General features: G+C 62.9%; 1 protein-coding gene across 1 annotated transcript in view; it reads right to left on the reverse strand.

The window, feature by feature from the left end:
- Positions 1 to 21,809, reverse strand: part of LOC139248251 (matrix metalloproteinase-17-like) — a 77,251-nt gene that overhangs the window by 13,268 nt on the left and 42,174 nt on the right. The window contains exons 7-9 of the mRNA XM_070872009.1: positions 8,494 to 8,576; positions 2,060 to 2,212; positions 460 to 717 (exon numbers count right to left, since the gene is read on the reverse strand). Coding sequence (XP_070728110.1) covers positions 460 to 717; positions 2,060 to 2,212; positions 8,494 to 8,576 — 494 coding nt within the window. The remainder of the gene's footprint in view (positions 1 to 459; positions 718 to 2,059; positions 2,213 to 8,493; positions 8,577 to 21,809) is intronic.

A 21,809-nucleotide genomic window follows, 5' to 3' on the forward strand; every position in this document is an offset into this window, starting at 1 on the left:
ATACACACTCACACACACACATATACACACACACACACACATATACACACTCACACACACACATACACACACACACATATATACACACACACACACGCACACACACACACATACACACACACTCACTCACACACACCTTCACACACAAACTCACACCCACGTACACACACACACTCACACCCACACATTCATACCAATACACACACACCCATACACACACACATTCTCTCTCTCTCTCTCTCTCTCTCTTACACTCACACTCACACCCACACACACACACACATTCTCTCTCTCTCTCTCTCTCTCTCTCACACTCACACTCACACCCACACACACACACGCACTCTCACACAGACTCTCACACACAACACACAAGCACCCACACACTCACTCACTGGCAATCATTCAATCTCACACACGGGTGTACTCACTAACACACACACACTCACACACACTTACCGTCATTCCAGCCCATGATATCGTCCAGATCAGGGGGAATGCCCTTCCACAGGCTCACTTTCTTGGGGTAGCCCGTGTCCATCTTCCTCTGTTGCTCGTCGTATCGCCAGAACTTGTCGCCCTTGAAGAAGTAGGTCTTCCCGTTGTGGGCCCAGAGGAAGGCTGCGTCAATACTTGGCACAGAGAGGCCAAAGTTACTGATGTACTGCGGGTAGCCTTGCTCCACTTGGGTGTCTGTGAACACCCAGTAACGGTTCCCTGGAGGGAGGGAGGGAGAGAGGATACGCAATAGAGTCAGTGTCGGGCAGGTCTGGGGTGATGTATCAGCTGATGGTCAGGGGCCCATCTCCCCTTGCTCGATCTGGGCAGGTACCAGGCCATGGGACGCAGAGCTGTCACCATGCCATTTGGCCCATCGAACCCTCTCCGTCAAGCGGGCCAATGGAGTGTGTGACGGGGGGGGTGGGGGGCTGCTGGTGAGGGAGCCTAGTGGCCTGACCCAAGGCCGGCGATGGACACTGGACCTTTCCTGCTCTGTGTGTGTGTGTGTGTGAGGGGCTCAGTCCCACACCGGGTGTGAGATCAGGCTAACTCAGCACTGGGCCGGGGATGGACACTGGACCTTTCCTGCTCTGTGTGTGTGTGTGTGTGAGGGGCTCAGTCCCACACCGGGTGTGAGATCAGGCTAACTCAGCACTAGGCCGGGGATGGACACTGGACCTTTCCTGCTCTGTGTGTGTGTGTGTGAGGGGCTCAGTCCCACACCGGGTGTGAGATCAGACTAACTCAGCACTAGGCCGGGGATGGAGTTTGGGCCTTTCCTGCTCTGTGTGTGTGTGTGTGTGTGTGAGGGGCTCAGTCCCACACCGGGTGTGAGATCAGGCTAACTCAGCACTAGGCCGGGGATGGAGTTTGGGCCTTTCCTGCTCTGTGTGTGTGTGTGTGAGGGGCTCAGTCCCACACCGGGTGTGAGATCAGGCTAACTCAGCACTAGGCCGGGGATGGACACTGGACCTTTCCTGCTCTGTGTGTGTGTGTGTGTGAGGGGCTCAGTCCCACACCGGGTGTGAGATCAGGCTAACTCAGCACTAGGCCGGGGATGGACACTGGACCTTTCCTGCTCTGTGTGTGTGTGTGTGAGGGGCTCAGTCCCACACCGGGTGTGAGATCAGGCTAACTCAGCACTAGGCCGGGGATGGAGTTTGGGCCTTTCCTGCTCTGTGTGTGTGTGTGTGTGTGTGTGAGGGGCTCAGTCCCACACCGGGTGTGAGATCAGGCTAACTCAGCACTAGGCCGGGGATGGAGTTTGGGCCTTTCCTGCTCTGTGTGTGTGTGTGTGAGGGGCTCAGTCCCACACCGGGTGTGAGATCAGGCTAACTCAGCACTAGGCCGGGGATGGACACTGGACCTTTCCTGCTCTGTGTGTGTGTGTGTGTGAGGGGCTCAGTCCCACACCGGGTGTGAGATCAGGCTAACTCAGCACTAGGCCGGGGATGGAGTTTGGGCCTTTCCTGCTCTGTGTGTGTGTCGGGGGGGACGGGGGTGGGGGGTGGGGGGGGGCGGACAGTGGGGAAGTCCGCGCTCTGCTCAAACTCCTCACCGATGAAGAAGACAATCTTGTTGTCAGTCAATCGCTCGTAAACACTGTCGATCTTCTTCAGATCTGCGGGTAACCCTTGCCAGAAATGGTTGATCTGCGCGGCGTTCAAAGACACCAGATTCCCCGCTCGCTGCATTCGCCAGAAGAAATGATCTGTTGTAGAACAACACCATGGGGGTTAGATACAGAGTAAAGCTCCCTCTACACTGTCCCATCAAACACTCCCAGGGCAGGTACAGGGGGTTAGATACAGAGTAAAGCTCCCTCTACACTGACCCATCACACACTCCCAGGGCAGGTACAGCACGGGTTAGATACAGAGTAAAGCTCCCTCTACACTGTCCCATCAAACACTCCCAGGGCAGGTACAGCACGGGTTAGATACAGAGTAAAGCTCCCTCTACACTGACCCATCAAACACTCCCAGGGCAGGTACAGCACGGGTTAGATACAGAGTAAAGCTCCCTCTACACTGTCCCATCACACACTCCCAGGGCAGGTACAGCACGGGTTAGATACAGAGTAAAGCTCCCTCTACACTGTCCCATCAAACACTCCCAGGACAGGTACAGCACGGGTTAGATACAGAGTAAAGCTCCCTCTACACTGTCCCATCAAACACTCCCAGGGCAGGTACAGGGGGTTAGATACAGAGTAAAGCTCCCTCTGCACTGTCCCATCAAACACTCCCAGGGCAGGTACAGCACAGGGTTAGATACAGAGTAAAGCTCCCTCTACACTGTCCCATCAAACACTCCCAGGGCAGGTACAGCACAGGGTTAGATACAGAGTAAAGCTCCCTCTACACTGTCCCATCAAACACTCCCGGGGCAGGTACAGGGGGTTAGATACAGAGTAAATCTCCCTCTGCACTGTCCCATCAAACACTCCCAGGACAGGTACAGCACGGGGTTAGATACAGAGTAAAGCTCCCTCTGCACTGTCCCATCAAACACTCCCAGGGCAGGTACAGCACAGGGTTAGATACAGAGTAAAGCTCCCTCTGCACTGTCCCATCAAACACTCCCTGGGCAGGTCGAGTGTCACATAATCGGGCGTCACGAGATCAGGTGTCACAGCACCCAGGGGATTTGGAAACCCTCATTCCAATACAGAGCGACGCTGCCACTCCTAATTGGCACTCAGTCTACCTGACCCCTTCCCTCCGACCCCACCCTCCCCTCCCCCCTCACACACTGAGTGATCGAGGGGTCAGGGTCCCCCCCCCACACACACTGAGTGATCGAGGGGTCAGTGTCCCCCCCCCCCTCACACACTGAGTGATCGAGGGGTCAGGGTCCCCCTCCCCAACACACTGAGTGATCGAGGGGTCAGGGTCCTCCACCCAACACACTGAGTGATCGAGGGGTCAGGGTCCCCCCCCTCACACACTGAGTGATCGAGGGGTCAGGGTCCCCCCCCTCACACACTGAGTGATCGAGGGGTCAGGGTCCTCTCCCCCAACACACTGAGTGATCGAGGGGTCAGGGTCCCCCTCCCCAACACACTGAGTGATCGAGGGGTCAGGGTCCCCCCTCACACACTGAGTGATTGAGGGGTCAGGGTCCCCTCCCCTCACACACTGAGTGATCGAGGGGTCAGGGTCCCCCCCCTCAACACACTGAGTGATCGAGGGGTCAGGGTCCCTCCCCAACACACTGAGTGATCGTGGGGTCAGGGTCCCCCTCCCCTCACACACTGAGTGATTGAGGGGTCAGGGTCCCCTCCCCCAACACACTGAGTGATCGAGGGGTCAGGGTCCCCCCCCCCCAACACACTGAGTGATCGAGGGGTCAGGGTTCCTCCCCTCACACACTGAGTGATCGAGGGGTCAGGGTCCCCCCCCCCAACACACTGAGTGATCGAGGGGTCAGGGTCCCTCCCCTCACACACTGAGTGATCGAGGGGTCAGGGTCCCCCCCTCAACACACTGAGTGATCGAGGGGTCAGGGCCCCCCCCTCACACACTGAGTGATCGAGGGGTCAGGGTCCCCCCTCACACACTGAGTGATCGAGGGGTCAGGGTCCCTCCCCAACACACTGAGTGATCGAGGGGTCAGGGTCCCCCCCCTCACACACTGAGTGATCGAAGGGTCAGGGTCCCCTCCCCTCACACACTGAGTGATCGAGGGGTCAGGGTCCCTCCCCTCACACACTGAGTGATCGAGGGGTCAGGGTCCCCCCCCCCAACACACTGAGTGATCGAGGGGTCAGGGTCCCTCCCTCACACACTGAGTGATCGAGGGGTCAGGGTCCCCCCCCCCAACACACTGAGTGATCGAGGGGTCAGGGTCCCTCCCCTCACACACTGAGTGATCGAGGGGTCAGGGTCCCCCCCCCTCACACACTGAGTGATCGAGGGGTCAGGGTCCCCCCCCCTCACACACTGAGTGATCGAGGGGTCAGGGTCCCCCCCCCCCAACACACTGAGTGATCGAGGGGTCAGGGTCCCCCCCCCCCAACACACTGAGTGATCGAGGGGTCAGGGTCCCCCCCCCCCAACACACTGAGTGATCGTGGGGTCAGGGTCCCCCCCCCTCACACACTGAGTGATCGAGGGGTCAGGGTCCCCCCCCCCCAACACACTGAGTGATCGAGGGGTCAGGGTCCCCCTCCCCTCACACACTGAGTGATGGAGGGGTCAGGGTCCCCCCCTCAACACACTGAGTGATCGAGGCGTCAGGGTCCTCCCCCAACACACTGAGTGATCGAGGGGTCAGGGTCCCCCTCCCCTCACGCACTGAGTGATCGAGGGGTCAGGGTCCCCCCTCACACACTGAGTGATCGAGGGGTCAGGGTCCCCCCCCAACACACTGAGTGATCGAGGGGTCAGGGTCCCCCTCCCCTCACGCACTGAGTGATCGAGGGGTCAGGGTCCCCCCCGCAACACACTGAGTGATCGAGGGGTCAGGGTCCCCCCTCACACACTGAGTGATCGAGGGGTCAGGGTCCCCCCCAACACACTGAGTGATCGAGGGGTCAGGGTCCCCCCTCACACACTGAGTGATCGAGGGGCCAGGATCCCCCCTCACACACTGAGTGATCGAGGGGTCAGGGTCCTCCCCCCTCACACACTGAGTGATCGAGGGGTCAGTGTCCCCCCCCTCACACACTGAGTGATCGAGGGGTCAGGGTCCTCCCCCCTCACACACTGAGTGATCGAGGGGTCAGTGTCCCCCCCCAACACACTGAGTGATCGAGGGGTCAGGGTCCCTCCCCAACACACTGAGTGATCGAGGGGTAGGGTCCCCCCTCACACACTGAGTGATCGAGGGGTCAGGGTCCCCCCCCAACACACTGAGTGATCGAGGGGTCAGGGTCCCTCCCCAACACACTGAGTGATCGAGGGGTAGGGTCCCCCCTCACACACTGAGTGATCGAGGGGTCAGGGTCCCCCCCCAACACACTGAGTGATCGAGGGGTCAGGGTCCCCCCCAACACACTGAGTGATCGAGGGGTCAGGGTCCCCCCTCACACACTGAGTGATCGAGGGGTCAGGGTCCCCCCTCACACACTGAGTGATCGAGGGGTCAGGGTCCCCCCCCAACACACTGAGTGATCGAGGGGTCAGGGTCCCCCTCCCCTCACACACTGAGTGATCGAGGGGTCAGGGTCCCTCCCCAACACACTGAGTGATCGAGGGGTCAGGGACCCCCGCCCAACACACTGAGTGATCGAGGGGTCAGGGTCCCCCCTCACACACTGAGTGATCGAGGGGTCAGGGTCCCCCCTCACACACTGAGTGATCGAGGGGCCAGGGTCCCCCTCCCCTCACACACTGAGTGATCGAGGGGTCAGGGTCCCCCCCCTCACACACTGAGTGATCGAGGGGTCAGGGTCCTCCCCCCCTCACACACTGAGTGATCGAGGGGTCAGGGTCCCCCCCCCAACACACTGAGTGATCGAGGGGTCAGGGTCCCCCCCTCACACACTGAGTGATCGAGGGGTCAGGGTCCCCCTCCCCTCACACACTGAGTGATCGAGGGGTCAGGGTCCCCCCCCTCATACACTGAGTGATCGAGGGGTCAGGGTCCCCCCTCACACACTGAGTGATCGAGGGGTCAGGGTCCCCCCCTCACACACTGAGTGATCGAGGGGTCAGGGTCCCCCTCCCCTCACACACTGAGTGATCGAGGGGTCAGGGTCCCCCCCCTCATACACTGAGTGATCGAGGGGTCAGGGTCCCCCCCCTCATACACTGAGTGATCGAGGGGTCAGGGTCCCCCCCCAACACACTGAGTGATCGAGGGGTCAGGGTCCCCCCTCACACACTGAGTGATCGAGGGGCCAGGGTCCCCCCTCACACACTGAGTGATCGAGGGGTCAGGGTCCCCCCCCCCAACACACTGAGTGATCGAGGGGTCATGGTCCTCCCCCCTCACACACTGAGTGATCGAGGGGTCAGGGTCCCCCCTCACACACTGAGTGATCGAGGGGTCAGGGTCCCCCCCTCACACACTGAGTGATCGAGGGGTCAGGGTCCCCCCTCACACACTGAGTGATCGAGGGGTCAGGGTCCCCCCTCACACACTGAGTGATCGAGGGGTCAGGGTCCCTCCCCCAACACACTGAGTGATCGAGGGGTCAGGGTCCCCCCTCACACACTGAGTGATCGAGGGGTCAGGGTCCCCCCCCTCACACACTGAGTGATCGAGGGGTCAGGGTCCCCCCTCACACACTGAGTGATCGAGGGGTCAGGGTCCCCCCTCACACACTGAGTGATCGAGGGGTCAGGGTCCCTCCCCAACACACTGAGTGATCGAGGGGTCAGGGTTCCCCCCCCCAACACACTGAGTGATCGAGGGGTCAGGGTCCCCCTCCCCTCACACACTGAGTGATGGAGGGGTCAGGGTCCCCCCCCAACACACTGAGTGATCGAGGGGTCAGGGTCCCCCTCCCCTCACACACTGAGTGATCGAGGGGTCAGGGTCCCCCTCCCCTCACACATTGAGTGATCGAGGGGTCAGGGTCCTCCCCCCTCACACACTGAGTGATCGAGGGGTCAGGGTCCCCCCCCCCTCACACACTGAGTGATCGAGGGGTCAGGGTCCCCCTCCCCTCACACACTGAGTGATCGAGGGGTCAGGGTCCTCCCCCCTCACACACTGAGTGATCGAGGGGTCAGGGTCCCCCCCCAACACACTGAGTGATCGAGGGGTCAGGGTCCCCCCCCAACACACTGAGTGATCGAGGGGTCAGGGTCCTCCCCCCTCACACACTGAGTGATGGAGGGGTCAGGGTCCCTCCCCAACACACTGAGTGATCGAGGGGTCAGGGTCCCCTCCCCTCACACACTGAGTGATGGAGGGGTCAGGGTCCCTCCCCCTCACACACTGAGTGATCGAGGGGTCAGAGTCCACCCCCAACACACTGAGTGATCGAGGCGTCAGGGTCCCTCCCCAACACACTGAGTGATCGAGGGGTCAGGGTCCCCCTCCCCAACACACTGAGTGATCGAGGGGTCAGGGTCCCCTCCCCAACACACTGAGTGATCGAGGGGTCAGGGTCCCCCCCCAACACACTGAGTGATCGAGGGGTCAGGGTCTCCCCCCAACACACTGAGTGATCGAGGGGTCAGGGTCCCCTCCCCCAACACACTGAGTGATCGAGGGGTCAGGGTCCCCCCCCAACACACTGAGTGATCGAGGGGTCAGGGTCCTCCCCCCTCACACACTGAGTGATCGAGGTGTCAGGGTCCCTCCCCTCACACACTGAGTGATCGAGGGGTCAGGGTCCCTCCCCTCACACACTGAGTGATCGAGGGGTCGGGGTCCCCCCCCCAACACACTGAGTGATCGAGGGGTCAGGGTCCCCCCCCCAACACACTGAGTGATCGAGGGGTCAGGGTCCCTCCCCAACACACTGAGTGATCGAGGGGTCAGGGTCCCCCTCCCCTCACACACTGAGTGATCGAGGGGTCAGGGTCCCTCCCCAACACACTGAGTGATCGAGGGGTCAGGGTCCCTCCCCAACACACTGAGTGATCGAGGGGTCAGGGTCCCTCCCCAACACACTGAGTGATCGAGGGGTCAGGGTCCCCCCCCAACACACTGAGTGATCGAGGGGTCAGGGTCCCTCCCCAACACACTGAGTGATCGAGGGGTAGGGTCCACCCTCACACACTGAGTGATCGAGGGGTAGGGTCCCCCCCTCACACACTGAGTGATCGAGGGGTCAGGGTCCCCCCTCAACACACTGAGTGATCGAGGGGTCAGGGTCCCCCCTCAACACACTGAGTGATCGAGGGGTAGGGTCCACCCTCACACACTGAGTGATCGAGGGGTAGGGTCCCCCCCTCACACACTGAGTGATCGAGGGGTCAGGGTCCCCCCTCACACACTGAGTGATCGAGGGGTCAGGGTCCCCCCTCACACACTGAGTGATCGAGGGGCCAGGGTCCCCCCTTTCTCCCTCCCCCCCCCACATACTCTTACCTTTGAAGAAGAAGGCCTCTCCTCGGATATTGGCCACGGCATCGAAGCCGGCCGTACATCGGTCCGGAGAATCGGGCTTCGGCCTGGCAAAGGTCACAATTCACACAATGTAAATGACACGCTGTGGCTCAGGGAGCAGAGTCTCCCTCACCCTCTGCCCGTCTCCCTCACCCTCTGCCCATCTCCCTCACCCTCTGCCCATCTCCCTCACCCTCTGCCCATCTCCCTCAGCGTCTGCCCGTCTCCCTCACCCTCTGCCCATCTCCCTCACCGTCTGCCCGTCTCCCTCACCGTCTGCCCATTTCCCTCACCCTCTGCCCAATCACCCTCACCCTCTGCCCATCTCCCTCACCGTCTGCCCGTCTCCCTCACCGTCTGCCCATCTCCCTCACCGTCTGCCCATCTCCCTCACAGTCTGCCCATCTCCCTCACCCTCTGCCCGTCTCACTCACCGTCTGCCCGTCTCCCTCACCCTCTGCCCATCTCCCTCACCCTCTGCCCATCTCCCTCACCCTCTGCCCATCTCCCTCAGCGTCTGCCCGTCTCCCTCACCCTCTGCCCGTCTCCCTCACCCTCTGCCCGTCTCACTCACCGTCTGTCCATCTCCCTCACCGTCTGCCCATCTCCCTCAGCGTCTGCCCATCTCCCTCACCCTCTGCCCGTCTCACTCACCCTCTGCCCGTCTCCCTCACCCTCTGCCCATCTCCCTCACCCTCTGCCCATCTCCCTCACCGTCTGCCCATCTCCCTCACCGTCTGCCCATCTCCCTCAGCGTCTGCCCGTCTCACTCACCCTCTGCCCATCTCCCTCACGGTCTGCCCGTCTCCCTCACCCTCTGCCCATCTCCCTCACCCTCTGCCCATCTCCCTCACCGTCTGCCCGTCTCCCTCACCCTCTGCCCATCTCCCTCACCCTCTGCCCATCTCCCTCAGCGTCTGCCCATCTCCCTCACCCTCTGCCCGTCTCACTCACCCTCTGCCTGTCTCCCTCACCGTCTGCCCATCTCCCTCACCGTCTGCCCATCTCCCTCACAGTCTGCCCATCTCCCTCACCCTCTGCCCATCTCCCTCACAGTCTGCCCATCTCCCTCACCGTCTGTCCATCTCCCTCACAGTCTGCCCATCTCCCTCACCCTCTGCCCGTCTCCCTCACCGTCTGCCCATCTCCCTCACCCTCTGCCCGTCTCCCTCACGCTCTGCCCGTCTCCCTCACCCTCTGCCCATCTCCCTCACCCTCTGCCCATCTCCCTCACCGTCTGCCCGTCTCCCTCACCCTCTGCCCATCTCCCTCACCCTCTGCCCATCTCCCTCACAGTCTGCCTGTCTCACTCATCCTCTGCCCGTCTCCCTCACCGTCTGCCCATCTCCCTCAGCGTCTGCCCATCTCCCTCAGCGTCTGCCCATCTCACTCACCGTCTGCCCATCTCCCTCACCGTCTGCCCATCTCCCTCACCCTCTGCCCATCTCCCTCACCCTCTGCCCATCTCACTCACCGTCTGCCCATCTCCCTCACCATCTGCCCGTCTCACTCACCGTCTGCCCATCTCCCTCACCGTCTGCCCATCTCCCTCACCCTCTGCCCATCTCCCTCACCCTCTGCCCATCTCACTCACCGTCTGCCCATCTCCCTCACCCTCTGCCCATCTCCCTCACCCTCTGCCCATCTCCCTCACCCTCTGCCCATCTCCCTCACCCTCTGCCCATCTCACTCACCGTCTGCCCATCTCCCTCACCCTCTGCCCGTCTCACTCACCGTCTGCCCGTCTCCCTCACCATCTGCCCGTCTCACTCACCGTCTGCCCATCTCCCTCACCATCTGCCCATCTCCCTCACCGTCTGCCCATCTCCCTCAGTGTCTGCCCATCTCCCTCACCCTCTGCCCGTCTCACTCACCGTCTGCCCGTCTCACTCACCGTCTGCCCGTCTCCCTCAGCGTCTGCCCATCTCCCTCACCGTCTGCCCGTCTCCCTCACCCTCTGCCCATCTCACTCACCCTCTGCCCATCTCCCTCACCGTCTGCCCGTCTCACTCACCGTCTGCCCATCTCCCTCACCGTCTGCCTGTCTCACTCACCGTCTGCCCGTCTCACTCACCGTCTGCCCGTCTCCCTCAGCGTCTGCCCATCTCCCTCACCCTCTGCCCATCTCCCTCACCGTCTGCCTGTCTCACTCACCGTCTGCCCATCTCCCTCACCCTCTGCCCATCTCCCTCACCGTCTGCCCGTCTCACTCACCGTCTGCCCGTCTCACTCACCGTCTGCCCGTCTCCCTCACCATCTGCCCGTCTCACTCACCGTCTGCCCATCTCCCTCACCCTCTGCCCATCTCCCTCACCGTCTGCCCGTCTCACTCACCATCTGCCCATCTCCCTCACCGTCTGCCCGTCTCCCTCACCCTCTGCCCATCTCACTCACCCTCTGCCCATCTCACTCACCCTCTGCCCATCTCCCTCACCCTCTGCCTGTCTCACTCACCGTCTGCCCATCTCCCTCACCCTCTGCCCGTCTCCCTCACCCTCTGCCCATCTCACTCACCCTCTGCCCATCTCCCTCAGCGTCTGCCTGTCTCACTCACCGTCTTCCCGTCTCACTCACCGTCTGCCCGTCTCCCTCACCCTCTGCCCATCTCCCTCACCCTCTGCCTGTCTCCCTCACCCTCTGCCCGTCTCACTCACCGTCTGCCCATCTCCCTCACCCTCTGCCCATCTCCCTCAGCGTCTGCCCATCTCCCTCAGCGTCTGCCCATCTCCCTCACCGTCTGCCCATCTCCCTCAGCGTCTGCCCATCTCCCTCACCGTCTGCCCATCTCCCTCACCGTCTGCCCATCTCCCTCAGCGTCTGCCCGTCTCCCTCAGCGTCTGCCCATCTCCCTCACCCTCTGCCCATCTCCCTCAGCGTCTGCCCGTCTCACTCACCGTCTGCCCGTCTCCCTCACCGTCTGCCCATCTCCCTCACCCTCTGCCCATCTCCCTCACCGTCTGCCCATCTCCCTCAGCGTCTGCCCGTCTCCCTCACCCTCTGCCCATCTCCCTCACCGTCTGCCCATCTCCCTCACCCTCTGCCCGTCTCCCTCACCGTCTGCCCATCTCCCTCACCGTCTGCCCATCTCCCTCAGCGTCTGCCCATCTCCCTCAGCGTCTGCCCGTCTCCCTCACCCTCTGCCCGTCTCCCTCACCGTCTGCCCATCTCCCTCACAGTCTGCCCATCTCCCTCACCCTCTGCCCATCTCCCTCACCCTCTGCCCATCTCCCTCAGCGTCTGCCCATCTCCCTCAGCGTCTGCCCATCTCCCTCACCGTCTGCCCATCTCCCTCACCCTCTGCCCGTCTCCCTCACCGTCTGCCCGTCTCACTCACCATCTGCCCATCTCCCTCACCCTCTGCCCGTCTCCCTCACAGTCTGCCTGTCTCCCTCACCCTCTGCCCATCTCCCTCACAGTCTGCCTGTCTCCCTCACCGTCTGCCCGTCTCCCTCACCGTCTGCCCGTCTCCCTCACCGTCTGCCCGTCTCACTCACCGTCTGCCCATCTCCCTCACCCTCTGCCCATCTCCCTCACCCTCTGCCCATCTCCCTCACCGTCTGCCCATCTCCCTCACCCTCTGCCCATCTCCCTCACCGTCTGCCCGTCTCCCTCACCGTCTGCCCATCTCCCTCACAGTCTGCCTGTCTCCCTCACAGTCTGCCCGTCTCCCTCACAGTCTGCCTGTCTCCCTCACAGTCTGCCTGTCTCCCTCACCGTCTGCCCATCTCCCTCACCCTCTGCCCGTCTCCCTCACCGTCTGCCCGTCTCACTCACCGTCTGCCCGTCTCCCTCACCGTCTGCCCATCTCCCTCACCCTCTGCCCATCGCCCTCACCGTCTGCCCATCTCCCTCACCCTCTGCCCATCTCCCTCACCGTCTGCCCATCTCCCTCACAGTCTGCCTGTCTCCCTCACAGTCTGCCCGTCTCCCTCACCGTCTGCCCATCTCCCTCACAGTCTGCCTGTCTCCCTCACCGTCTGCCCATCTCCCTCACCCTCTGCCCGTCTCCCTCACCGTCTGCCCGTCTCACTCACCGTCTGCCCGTCTCCCTCACCGTCTGCCCGTCTCCCTCACCGTCTGCCCATCTCCCTCATCCTCTGCCCGTCTCCCTCACCGTCTGCCCGTCTCACTCACCGTCTGCCCGTCTCCCTCACCGTCTGCCCGTCTCACTCACCGTCTGCCCATCTCCCTCACCGTCTGCCCATCTCCCTCACCCTCTGCCCGTCTCCCTCACCCTCTGCCCGTCTCCCTCACCGTCTGCCCGTCTCACTCACCGTCTGCACATCTCCCTCAGCGTCTGCCCATCTCCCTCACCCTCTGCCCGTCTCCCTCACCGTCTGCCCGTCTCACTCACCGTCTGCCCATGTCCCTCACCCTCTGCCCAATCACCCTCACCCTCTGCCCATCTCCCTCACCGTCTGCCCGTCTCCCTCACCGTCTGCCCATCTCCCTCACCGTCTGCCCATCTCCCTCACAGTCTGCCCATCTCCCTCACCCTCTGCCCGTCTCACTCACCGTCTGCCCGTCTCCCTCACCCTCTGCCCATCTCCCTCACCCTCTGCCCATCTCCCTCACCCTCTGCCCATCTCCCTCAGCGTCTGCCCGTCTCCCTCACCCTCTGCCCGTCTCCCTCACCCTCTGCCCGTCTCACTCACCGTCTGTCCATCTCCCTCACCGTCTGCCCATCTCCCTCAGCGTCTGCCCATCTCCCTCACCCTCTGCCCGTCTCACTCACCCTCTGCCCGTCTCCCTCACCCTCTGCCCATCTCCCTCACCCTCTGCCCGTCTCACTCACCGTCTGTCCATCTCCCTCACCGTCTGCCCATCTCCCTCAGCGTCTGCCCATCTCCCTCACCCTCTGCCCGTCTCACTCACCCTCTGCCCGTCTCCCTCACCCTCTGCCCATCTCCCTCACCCTCTGCCCATCTCCCTCACCGTCTGCCCATCTCCCTCACCGTCTGCCCATCTCCCTCAGCGTCTGCCCGTCTCACTCACCCTCTGCCCATCTCCCTCACCGTCTGCCCGTCTCCCTCACCCTCTGCCCATCTCCCTCACCCTCTGCCCATCTCCCTCACCGTCTGCCCGTCTCCCTCACCCTCTGCCCATCTCCCTCACCCTCTGCCCATCTCCCTCAGCGTCTGCCCATCTCCCTCACCCTCTGCCCGTCTCACTCACCCTCTGCCTGTCTCCCTCACCGTCTGCCCATCTCCCTCACCGTCTGCCCATCTCCCTCACAGTCTGCCCATCTCCCTCACCCTCTGCCCATCTCCCTCACAGTCTGCCCATCTCCCTCACCGTCTGCCCATCTCCCTCACAGTCTGCCCATCTCCCTCACCCTCTGCCCGTCTCCCTCACGCTCTGCCCGTCTCCCTCACCCTCTGCCCATCTCCCTCACCCTCTGCCCATCTCCCTCACCGTCTGCCCGTCTCCCTCACCCTCTGCCCATCTCCCTCACCCTCTGCCCATCTCCCTCACAGTCTGCCTGTCTCACTCATCCTCTGCCCGTCTCCCTCACCGTCTGCCCATCTCCCTCAGCGTCTGCCCATCTCCCTCAGCGTCTGCCCATCTCACTCACCGTCTGCCCATCTCCCTCACCGTCTGCCCATCTCCCTCACCCTCTGCCCATCTCCCTCACCCTCTGCCCATCTCACTCACCGTCTGCCCATCTCCCTCACCATCTGCCCGTCTCACTCACCGTCTGCCCATCTCCCTCACCGTCTGCCCATCTCCCTCACCCTCTGCCCATCTCCCTCACCCTCTGCCCATCTCACTCACCGTCTGCCCATCTCCCTCACCCTCTGCCCATCTCCCTCACCCTCTGCCCATCTCCCTCACCCTCTGCCCATCTCCCTCACCCTCTGCCCATCTCACTCACCGTCTGCCCATCTCCCTCACCCTCTGCCCGTCTCACTCACCGTCTGCCCGTCTCCCTCACCATCTGCCCGTCTCACTCACCGTCTGCCCATCTCCCTCACCATCTGCCCATCTCCCTCACCGTCTGCCCATCTCCCTCAGTGTCTGCCCATCTCCCTCACCCTCTGCCCGTCTCACTCACCGTCTGCCCGTCTCACTCACCGTCTGCCCGTCTCCCTCAGCGTCTGCCCATCTCCCTCACCGTCTGCCCGTCTCCCTCACCCTCTGCCCATCTCACTCACCCTCTGCCCATCTCCCTCACCGTCTGCCCGTCTCACTCACCGTCTGCCCATCTCCCTCACCGTCTGCCTGTCTCACTCACCGTCTGCCCGTCTCACTCACCGTCTGCCCGTCTCCCTCAGCGTCTGCCCATCTCCCTCACCCTCTGCCCATCTCCCTCACCGTCTGCCTGTCTCACTCACCGTCTGCCCATCTCCCTCACCCTCTGCCCATCTCCCTCACCGTCTGCCCGTCTCACTCACCGTCTGCCCGTCTCACTCACCGTCTGCCCGTCTCCCTCACCATCTGCCCGTCTCACTCACCGTCTGCCCATCTCCCTCACCCTCTGCCCATCTCCCTCACCGTCTGCCCGTCTCACTCACCATCTGCCCATCTCCCTCACCGTCTGCCCGTCTCCCTCACCCTCTGCCCATCTCACTCACCCTCTGCCCATCTCACTCACCCTCTGCCCATCTCCCTCACCCTCTGCCTGTCTCACTCACCGTCTGCCCATCTCCCTCACCCTCTGCCCGTCTCCCTCACCCTCTGCCCATCTCACTCACCCTCTGCCCATCTCCCTCAGCGTCTGCCTGTCTCACTCACCGTCTTCCCGTCTCACTCACCGTCTGCCCGTCTCCCTCACCCTCTGCCCATCTCCCTCACCCTCTGCCTGTCTCCCTCACCCTCTGCCCGTCTCACTCACCGTCTGCCCATCTCCCTCACCCTCTGCCCATCTCCCTCAGCGTCTGCCCATCTCCCTCAGCGTCTGCCCATCTCCCTCACCGTCTGCCCATCTCCCTCAGCGTCTGCCCATCTCCCTCACCGTCTGCCCATCTCCCTCACCGTCTGCCCATCTCCCTCAGCGTCTGCCCATCTCCCTCAGCGTCTGCCCATCTCCCTCACCCTCTGCCCATCTCCCTCAGCGTCTGCCCGTCTCACTCACCGTCTGCCCGTCTCCCTCACCGTCTGCCCATCTCCCTCACCCTCTGCCCATCTCCCTCACCGTCTGCCCATCTCCCTCAGCGTCTGCCCGTCTCCCTCACCCTCTGCCCATCTCCCTCACCGTCTGCCCATCTCCCTCACCCTCTGCCCGTCTCCCTCACCGTCTGCCCATCTCCCTCACCGTCTGCCCATCTCCCTCAGCGTCTGCCCATCTCCCTCAGCGTCTGCCCGTCTCCCTCACCCTCTGCCCGTCTCCCTCACCGTCTGCCCATCTCCCTCACAGTCTGCCCATCTCCCTCACCCTCTGCCCATCTCCCTCACCCTCTGCCCATCTCCCTCAGCGTCTGCCCATCTCCCTCAGCGTCTGCCCATCTCCCTCACCGTCTGCCCATCTCCCTCACCCTCTGCCCGTCTCCCTCACCGTCTGCCCGTCTCACTCACCATCTGCCCATCTCCCTCACCCTCTGCCCGTCTCCCTCACAGTCTGCCTGTCTCCCTCACCCTCTGCCCATCTCCCTCACAGTCTGCCTGTCTCCCTCACCGTCTGCCCGTCTCCCTCACCGTCTGCCCGTCTCCCTCACCGTCTGCCCGTCTCACTCACCGTCTGCCCATCTCCCTCACCCTCTGCCCATCTCCCTCACCCTCTGCCCATCTCCCTCACCGTCTGCCCATCTCCCTCACCCTCTGCCCATCTCCCTCACCGTCTGCCCGTCTCCCTCACCGTCTGCCCATCTCCCTCACAGTCTGCCTGTCTCCCTCACAGTCTGCCCGTCTCCCTCACAGTCTGCCTGTCTCCCTCACAGTCTGCCTGTCTCCCTCACCGTCTGCCCATCTCCCTCACCCTCTGCCCGTCTCCCTCACCGTCTGCCCGTCTCACTCACCGTCTGCCCGTCTCCCTCACCGTCTGCCCATCTCCCTCACCCTCTGCCCATCGCCCTCACCGTCTGCCCATCTCCCTCACCCTCTGCCCATCTCCCTCACCGTCTGCCCATCTCCCTCACAGTCTGCCTGTCTCCCTCACAGTCTGCCCGTCTCCCTCACCGTCTGCCCATCTCCCTCACAGTCTGCCTGTCTCCCTCACCGTCTGCCCATCTCCCTCACCCTCTGCCCGTCTCCCTCACCGTCTGCCCGTCTCACTCACCGTCTGCCCGTCTCCCTCACCGTCTGCCCGTCTCCCTCACCGTCTGCCCATCTCCCTCATCCTCTGCCCGTCTCCCTCACCGTCTGCCCGTCTCACTCACCGTCTGCCCGTCTCCCTCACCGTCTGCCCGTCTCACTCACCGTCTGCCCATCTCCCTCACCGTCTGCCCATCTCCCTCACCCTCTGCCCGTCTCCCTCACCCTCTGCCCGTCTCCCTCACCGTCTGCCCGTCTCACTCACCGTCTGCACATCTCCCTCAGCGTCTGCCCATCTCCCTCACCCTCTGCCCGTCTCCCTCACCGTCTGCCCGTCTCACTCACCGTCTGCCCATGTCCCTCACCGTCTGCCCATCTCCCTCACCCTCTGCCCATGTCCCTCACCGTCTGCCCATCTCCCTCACCGTCTGCCCGTCTCACTCATCCTCTGCCCGTCTCCCTCACCGTCTGCCCATGTCCCTCACCGTCTGCCCGTCTCCCTCACCATCTGCCCATGTCCCTCACCGTCTGCCCGTCTCACTCATCCTCTGCCCATCTCCCTCACCGTCTGCCCATGTCCCTCACCGTCTGCCCGTCTCACTCACCGTCTGCCCGTCTCCCTCACCATCTGCCCATGTCCCTCACCGTCTGCCCATCTCCCTCACCGTCTGCCCATGTCCCTCACCGTCTGCCCATCTCCCTCACCGTCTGCCCATGTCCCTCACCGTCTGCCCGTCTCACTCACCGTCTACCCGTCTCCCTCACCGTCTGCCCATGTCCCTCACCGTCTGCCCGTCTCCCTCACCGTCTGCCCATGTCCCTCACCGTCTGCCCGTCTCACTCACCGTCTACCCGTCTCCCTCACCGTCTGCCCATGTCCCTCACCGTCTGCCCGTCTCACTCATCCTCTGCCCGTCTCACTCACCGTCTGCCCGTCTCACTCACCGTCTACCCGTCTCCCTCACCATCAGCCCATGTCCCTCACCATCTGCCCATGTCCCTCACCGTCTGCCCGTCTCACTTGCCATCTGCCCGTCTCACTCACCGTCTGCCCATGTCCCTCACCGTCTGCCCGTCTCACTCACTGTCTGCCCGTCTCCCATCAACCCCACCTCTCCCATCTCCCCCAAACCCACCTCTCCCCATGTCCCCCAACCCCACCTCTCCCCATCTCCCCCAACCCCACCTCTCCCCATCTCCCCCAAACCCACCTCTCCCCATATCCCCAACTCCAACTCTCCCCATCTCCCCCAACCCCACCTCTCCCCATCTCCCCCAACCCCACCTCTCCCCATATCCCCAACCCCACCTCTCCCCATATCCCCAACCCCACCTCTCCGCATCTCCCCCAACCCCACCTCTCCCCATATCCCCAACCCCACCTCTCCCCATATCCCCAACCCCACCTCACACCATCTCCCCCAACCCGAACTCTCCCCATCTCCCCCAACCCCACCTCTCCCCATATCCCCAACTCCACCTCTCCCCATATCCCCAACTCCACCTCTCCCCATATCCCCAACCCCACCTCACACCATCTCCCCCAACCCCACCTCTCCCCATCTCCCCCAACCCCACCTCTCCCCATATCCCCAACCCCACCTCTCCCCATCTCCCCAAACCCCACCTCTCCCCATATCCCCAACTCCACCTCTCCCCATATCCCCAACCCCACCTCACACCATCTCCCCCAACCCCACCTCTCCCCATCTCCCCCAACCCCACCTCTCCCCATATCCCCAACCCCACCTCTCCCCATCTCCCCAAACCCCACCTCTCCCCATATCCCCAACCCCACCTCTCACCATATCCCCAAACCCACCTCTCCCCATCTCCCCAAACCCCACCTCTCCCCATATCCCCAACCCCACCTCTCACCATATCCCCAAACCCACCTCTCCCCATATCCCCAACCCCACTTCTCCCCATATCCCCAGCCCCACCTCTCCCCATCTCCCCAACCCCAGCTCTCCCCATATCCCCAACACCACCTCTCCCCATATCCCCAACCCCACCTCTCCCCTTCTCCCCCAAACCCACCTCTCCCCTTCTCCCCCAAACCCACCTCTCTCCATATCCCCAACCCCACCTCTCCCCTTCTCCCCCAAACCCACCTCTCCCCATATCCCCAACCCCAACTCTCCCCATCTCCCCCAACCCCACCTCTCCCCATCTCCCCCAACCCCACCTCTCCCCATATCCCCAACCCCACCTCACCCCATCTCCCCCAACACCACCTCTCCCCATATCCCCAACCTCACCTCTCCCCATCTTGCCCAACCCCACCTCTCTCTATCTTCCCCAACCCCACCTCTCCCCTTCTCCCCCAAACCCACCTCTCCCCATATCCCCAACCCCAACTCTCCCCATCTCCCCCAACCCCACCTCTCCCCATCTCCCCCAACCCCACCTCTCCCCATATCCCCAACCCCACCTCTCCCCATATCCCCAACCCCACCTCTCCCCATATCCCCAATCCCACCTCTCCCCATATCCCCAACCCCACCTCTCCCCATATCCCCAACCCCACCTCTCCCCATATCCCCAACCCCACCTCTCTCCATCTTCCCCAACCCCACCTCTCTCCATCTCCGCCAACCCCACCTCTCGCCATATCCCCAACCCCATATCCCCCAACCCCACCTCTCCCCATATCCCCAACCCCACCTCTCCCCATATCCCCAACCCCACTTCTCCCCATATCCCCAACCCCACCTCTCCCCATATCCCCAACACCACCTCTCCCCATATCCCCAACCCCACCTCTCCCCATATCCCCAACCCCACCTCTCCCCATATCCCCCAACCCCACCTCTCCCCATATCCCCAACCCCACCTCTCCCCATATCTCCCAACCCCACCTCTCCCCATATCCCCCAATCCCACCTCTCCCCATATCCCCCAACCCCACCTCTCCCCATCTCCCCCAACCCCACCTCTCCCCATATCCCCCAACCCCACCTCTCCCCATATCCCCCAACCCCACCTCTCCCCATATCCCCCAACCCCACCTCTCCCCATATCCCCCAACCCCACCTCTCCCCATATCCCCAACCCCACCTCTCCCCATCTCCCCCAACCCCACCTCTCCCCATATCCCCCAACCCCACCTCTCCCCATATCCCCCAACCCCACCTCTTCCCATCTTCCCCAACCCCACCTCTCCCCATGTCCCCCAACCCCACCTCTCCCCATATCCCCCAACCCCACCTCTCCCCATACCCCCCAAACCCCACCTCTCCCCATATCCCCAAACCCACCTCTCCCCATATCCCCCAACCCCACCTCTCCCCATATCCCCAACCCCACTTCTCCCCATATCTCCCAACCCCACCTCTCCCCATATCCCCCAATCCCACCTCTCCCCATATCCCCCAACCCCACCTCTCCCCATCTCCCCCAACCCCACCTCTCCCCATCTCCCCCTACACCACCTCTCCCCATATCCCCAACCTCACCTCTCCCCATCTTGCCCAACCCCACCTCTCTCTATCTTCCCCAACCCCACCTCTCCCCTTCTCCCCCAAACCCACCTCTCCCCATATCCCCAACCCCAACTCTCCCCATCTCCCCCAACCCCACCTCTCCCCATCTCCCCCAACCCCACCTCTCCCCATATCCCCAACCCCACCTCTCCCCATATCCCCAACCCCACCTCTCCCCATATCCCCAACCCCACCTCTCCCCATATCCCCAACCCCACCTCTCCCCATATCCCCAACCCCACCTTTCTCCATCTTCCCCAACCCCACCTCTCTCCATCTCCGCCAACGCCACCTCTCGCCATATCCCCAACCCCATATCCCCCAACCCCACCTCTCCCCATATCCCCAACCCCACCTCTCCCCATATCCCCAACCCCACTTCTCCCCATATCCCCAACCCCACCTCTCCCCATATCCCCAACCCCACCTCTCCCCATATCGCCCAACCCCACCTCTCCCCATATCCCCAACCCCACCTCTCCCCATATCCCCAACCCCACCTCTCCCCATATCTCCCAACCCCACCTCTCCCCATATCCCCCAATCCCACCTCTCCCCATATCCCCCAACACCACCTCTCCCCATCTCCCCCAACCCACCTCTCCCCATATCCCCCAACCCCACCTCTTCCCATACCCCCCAACCCCACCTCTCCCCATATCCCCCAACCCCACCTCTCCCCATATCCCCCAACCCCACCTCTCCCCATATCCCCAACCCCACCTCTTCCCATCTTCCCCAACCCCACCTCTCCCCATCTCCCCCAACCCCACCTCTCCCCATATCCCCCAACCCCACCTCTCCCCATACCCCCCAAACCCCACCTCTCCCCATATCCCCAATCCCACCTCTCCCCATATCCCCCAACCCCACCTCTCCCCATATCCCCAACCCCACTTCTCCCCATATCTCCCAACCCCACCTCTCCCCATATCCCCCAATCCCACCTCTCCCCATATCCCCCAAACCCACCTCTCCCCATATCCCCCAACCCCACCTCTCCCCATATCCCCCAACCCCACCTCTCCCCATATCCCCCAACCCCACCTCTCCCCATATCCCCCAACCCCATCTCTCCCCATATCCCCCAACCCCACCTCTGCCCATATCCCCAACCCCACCTCTCCCCATCTCCCCCAACCCCACCTCTCCCCATCTCCCCCAACCCCACCTCTCCCCATATCCCCCAACCCCACCTCTTCCCATCTTCCCCAACCCCACCTCTCCCCATGTCCCCCAACCCCACCTCTCCCCATATCCCCCAACCCCACCTCTCCCCATACCCCCCAAACCCCACCTCTCCCCATACCCCCCAAACCCACCTCTCCCCATATCCCCCAACCCCACCTCTCCCCATATCCCCCAACCCCACCTCTCCCCATATCCCCAACCCCACCTCTCCCCATCTCCCCCAACCCCACCTCTCCCCATCTCCCTCAACCCCACCTCTCCCCATACCCCCCAAACCCCACCTCTCCCCATATCCCCAACCCCACCTCTCCCCATATCCCCCAACCCCACCTCTCCCCATATCCCCCAACCCCACCTCTCCCCATCTCCCCCAACCTCGCCTCTCCCCATCTCCCCAACCCCACCTCTCCCCATCTCACCCAATTCCACCTC

This window comes from Pristiophorus japonicus, unplaced genomic scaffold (genome assembly GCF_044704955.1).
Source record: "Pristiophorus japonicus isolate sPriJap1 unplaced genomic scaffold, sPriJap1.hap1 HAP1_SCAFFOLD_29, whole genome shotgun sequence".
In the NCBI taxonomy this organism is placed as follows: domain Eukaryota; kingdom Metazoa; phylum Chordata; class Chondrichthyes; family Pristiophoridae; genus Pristiophorus; species Pristiophorus japonicus.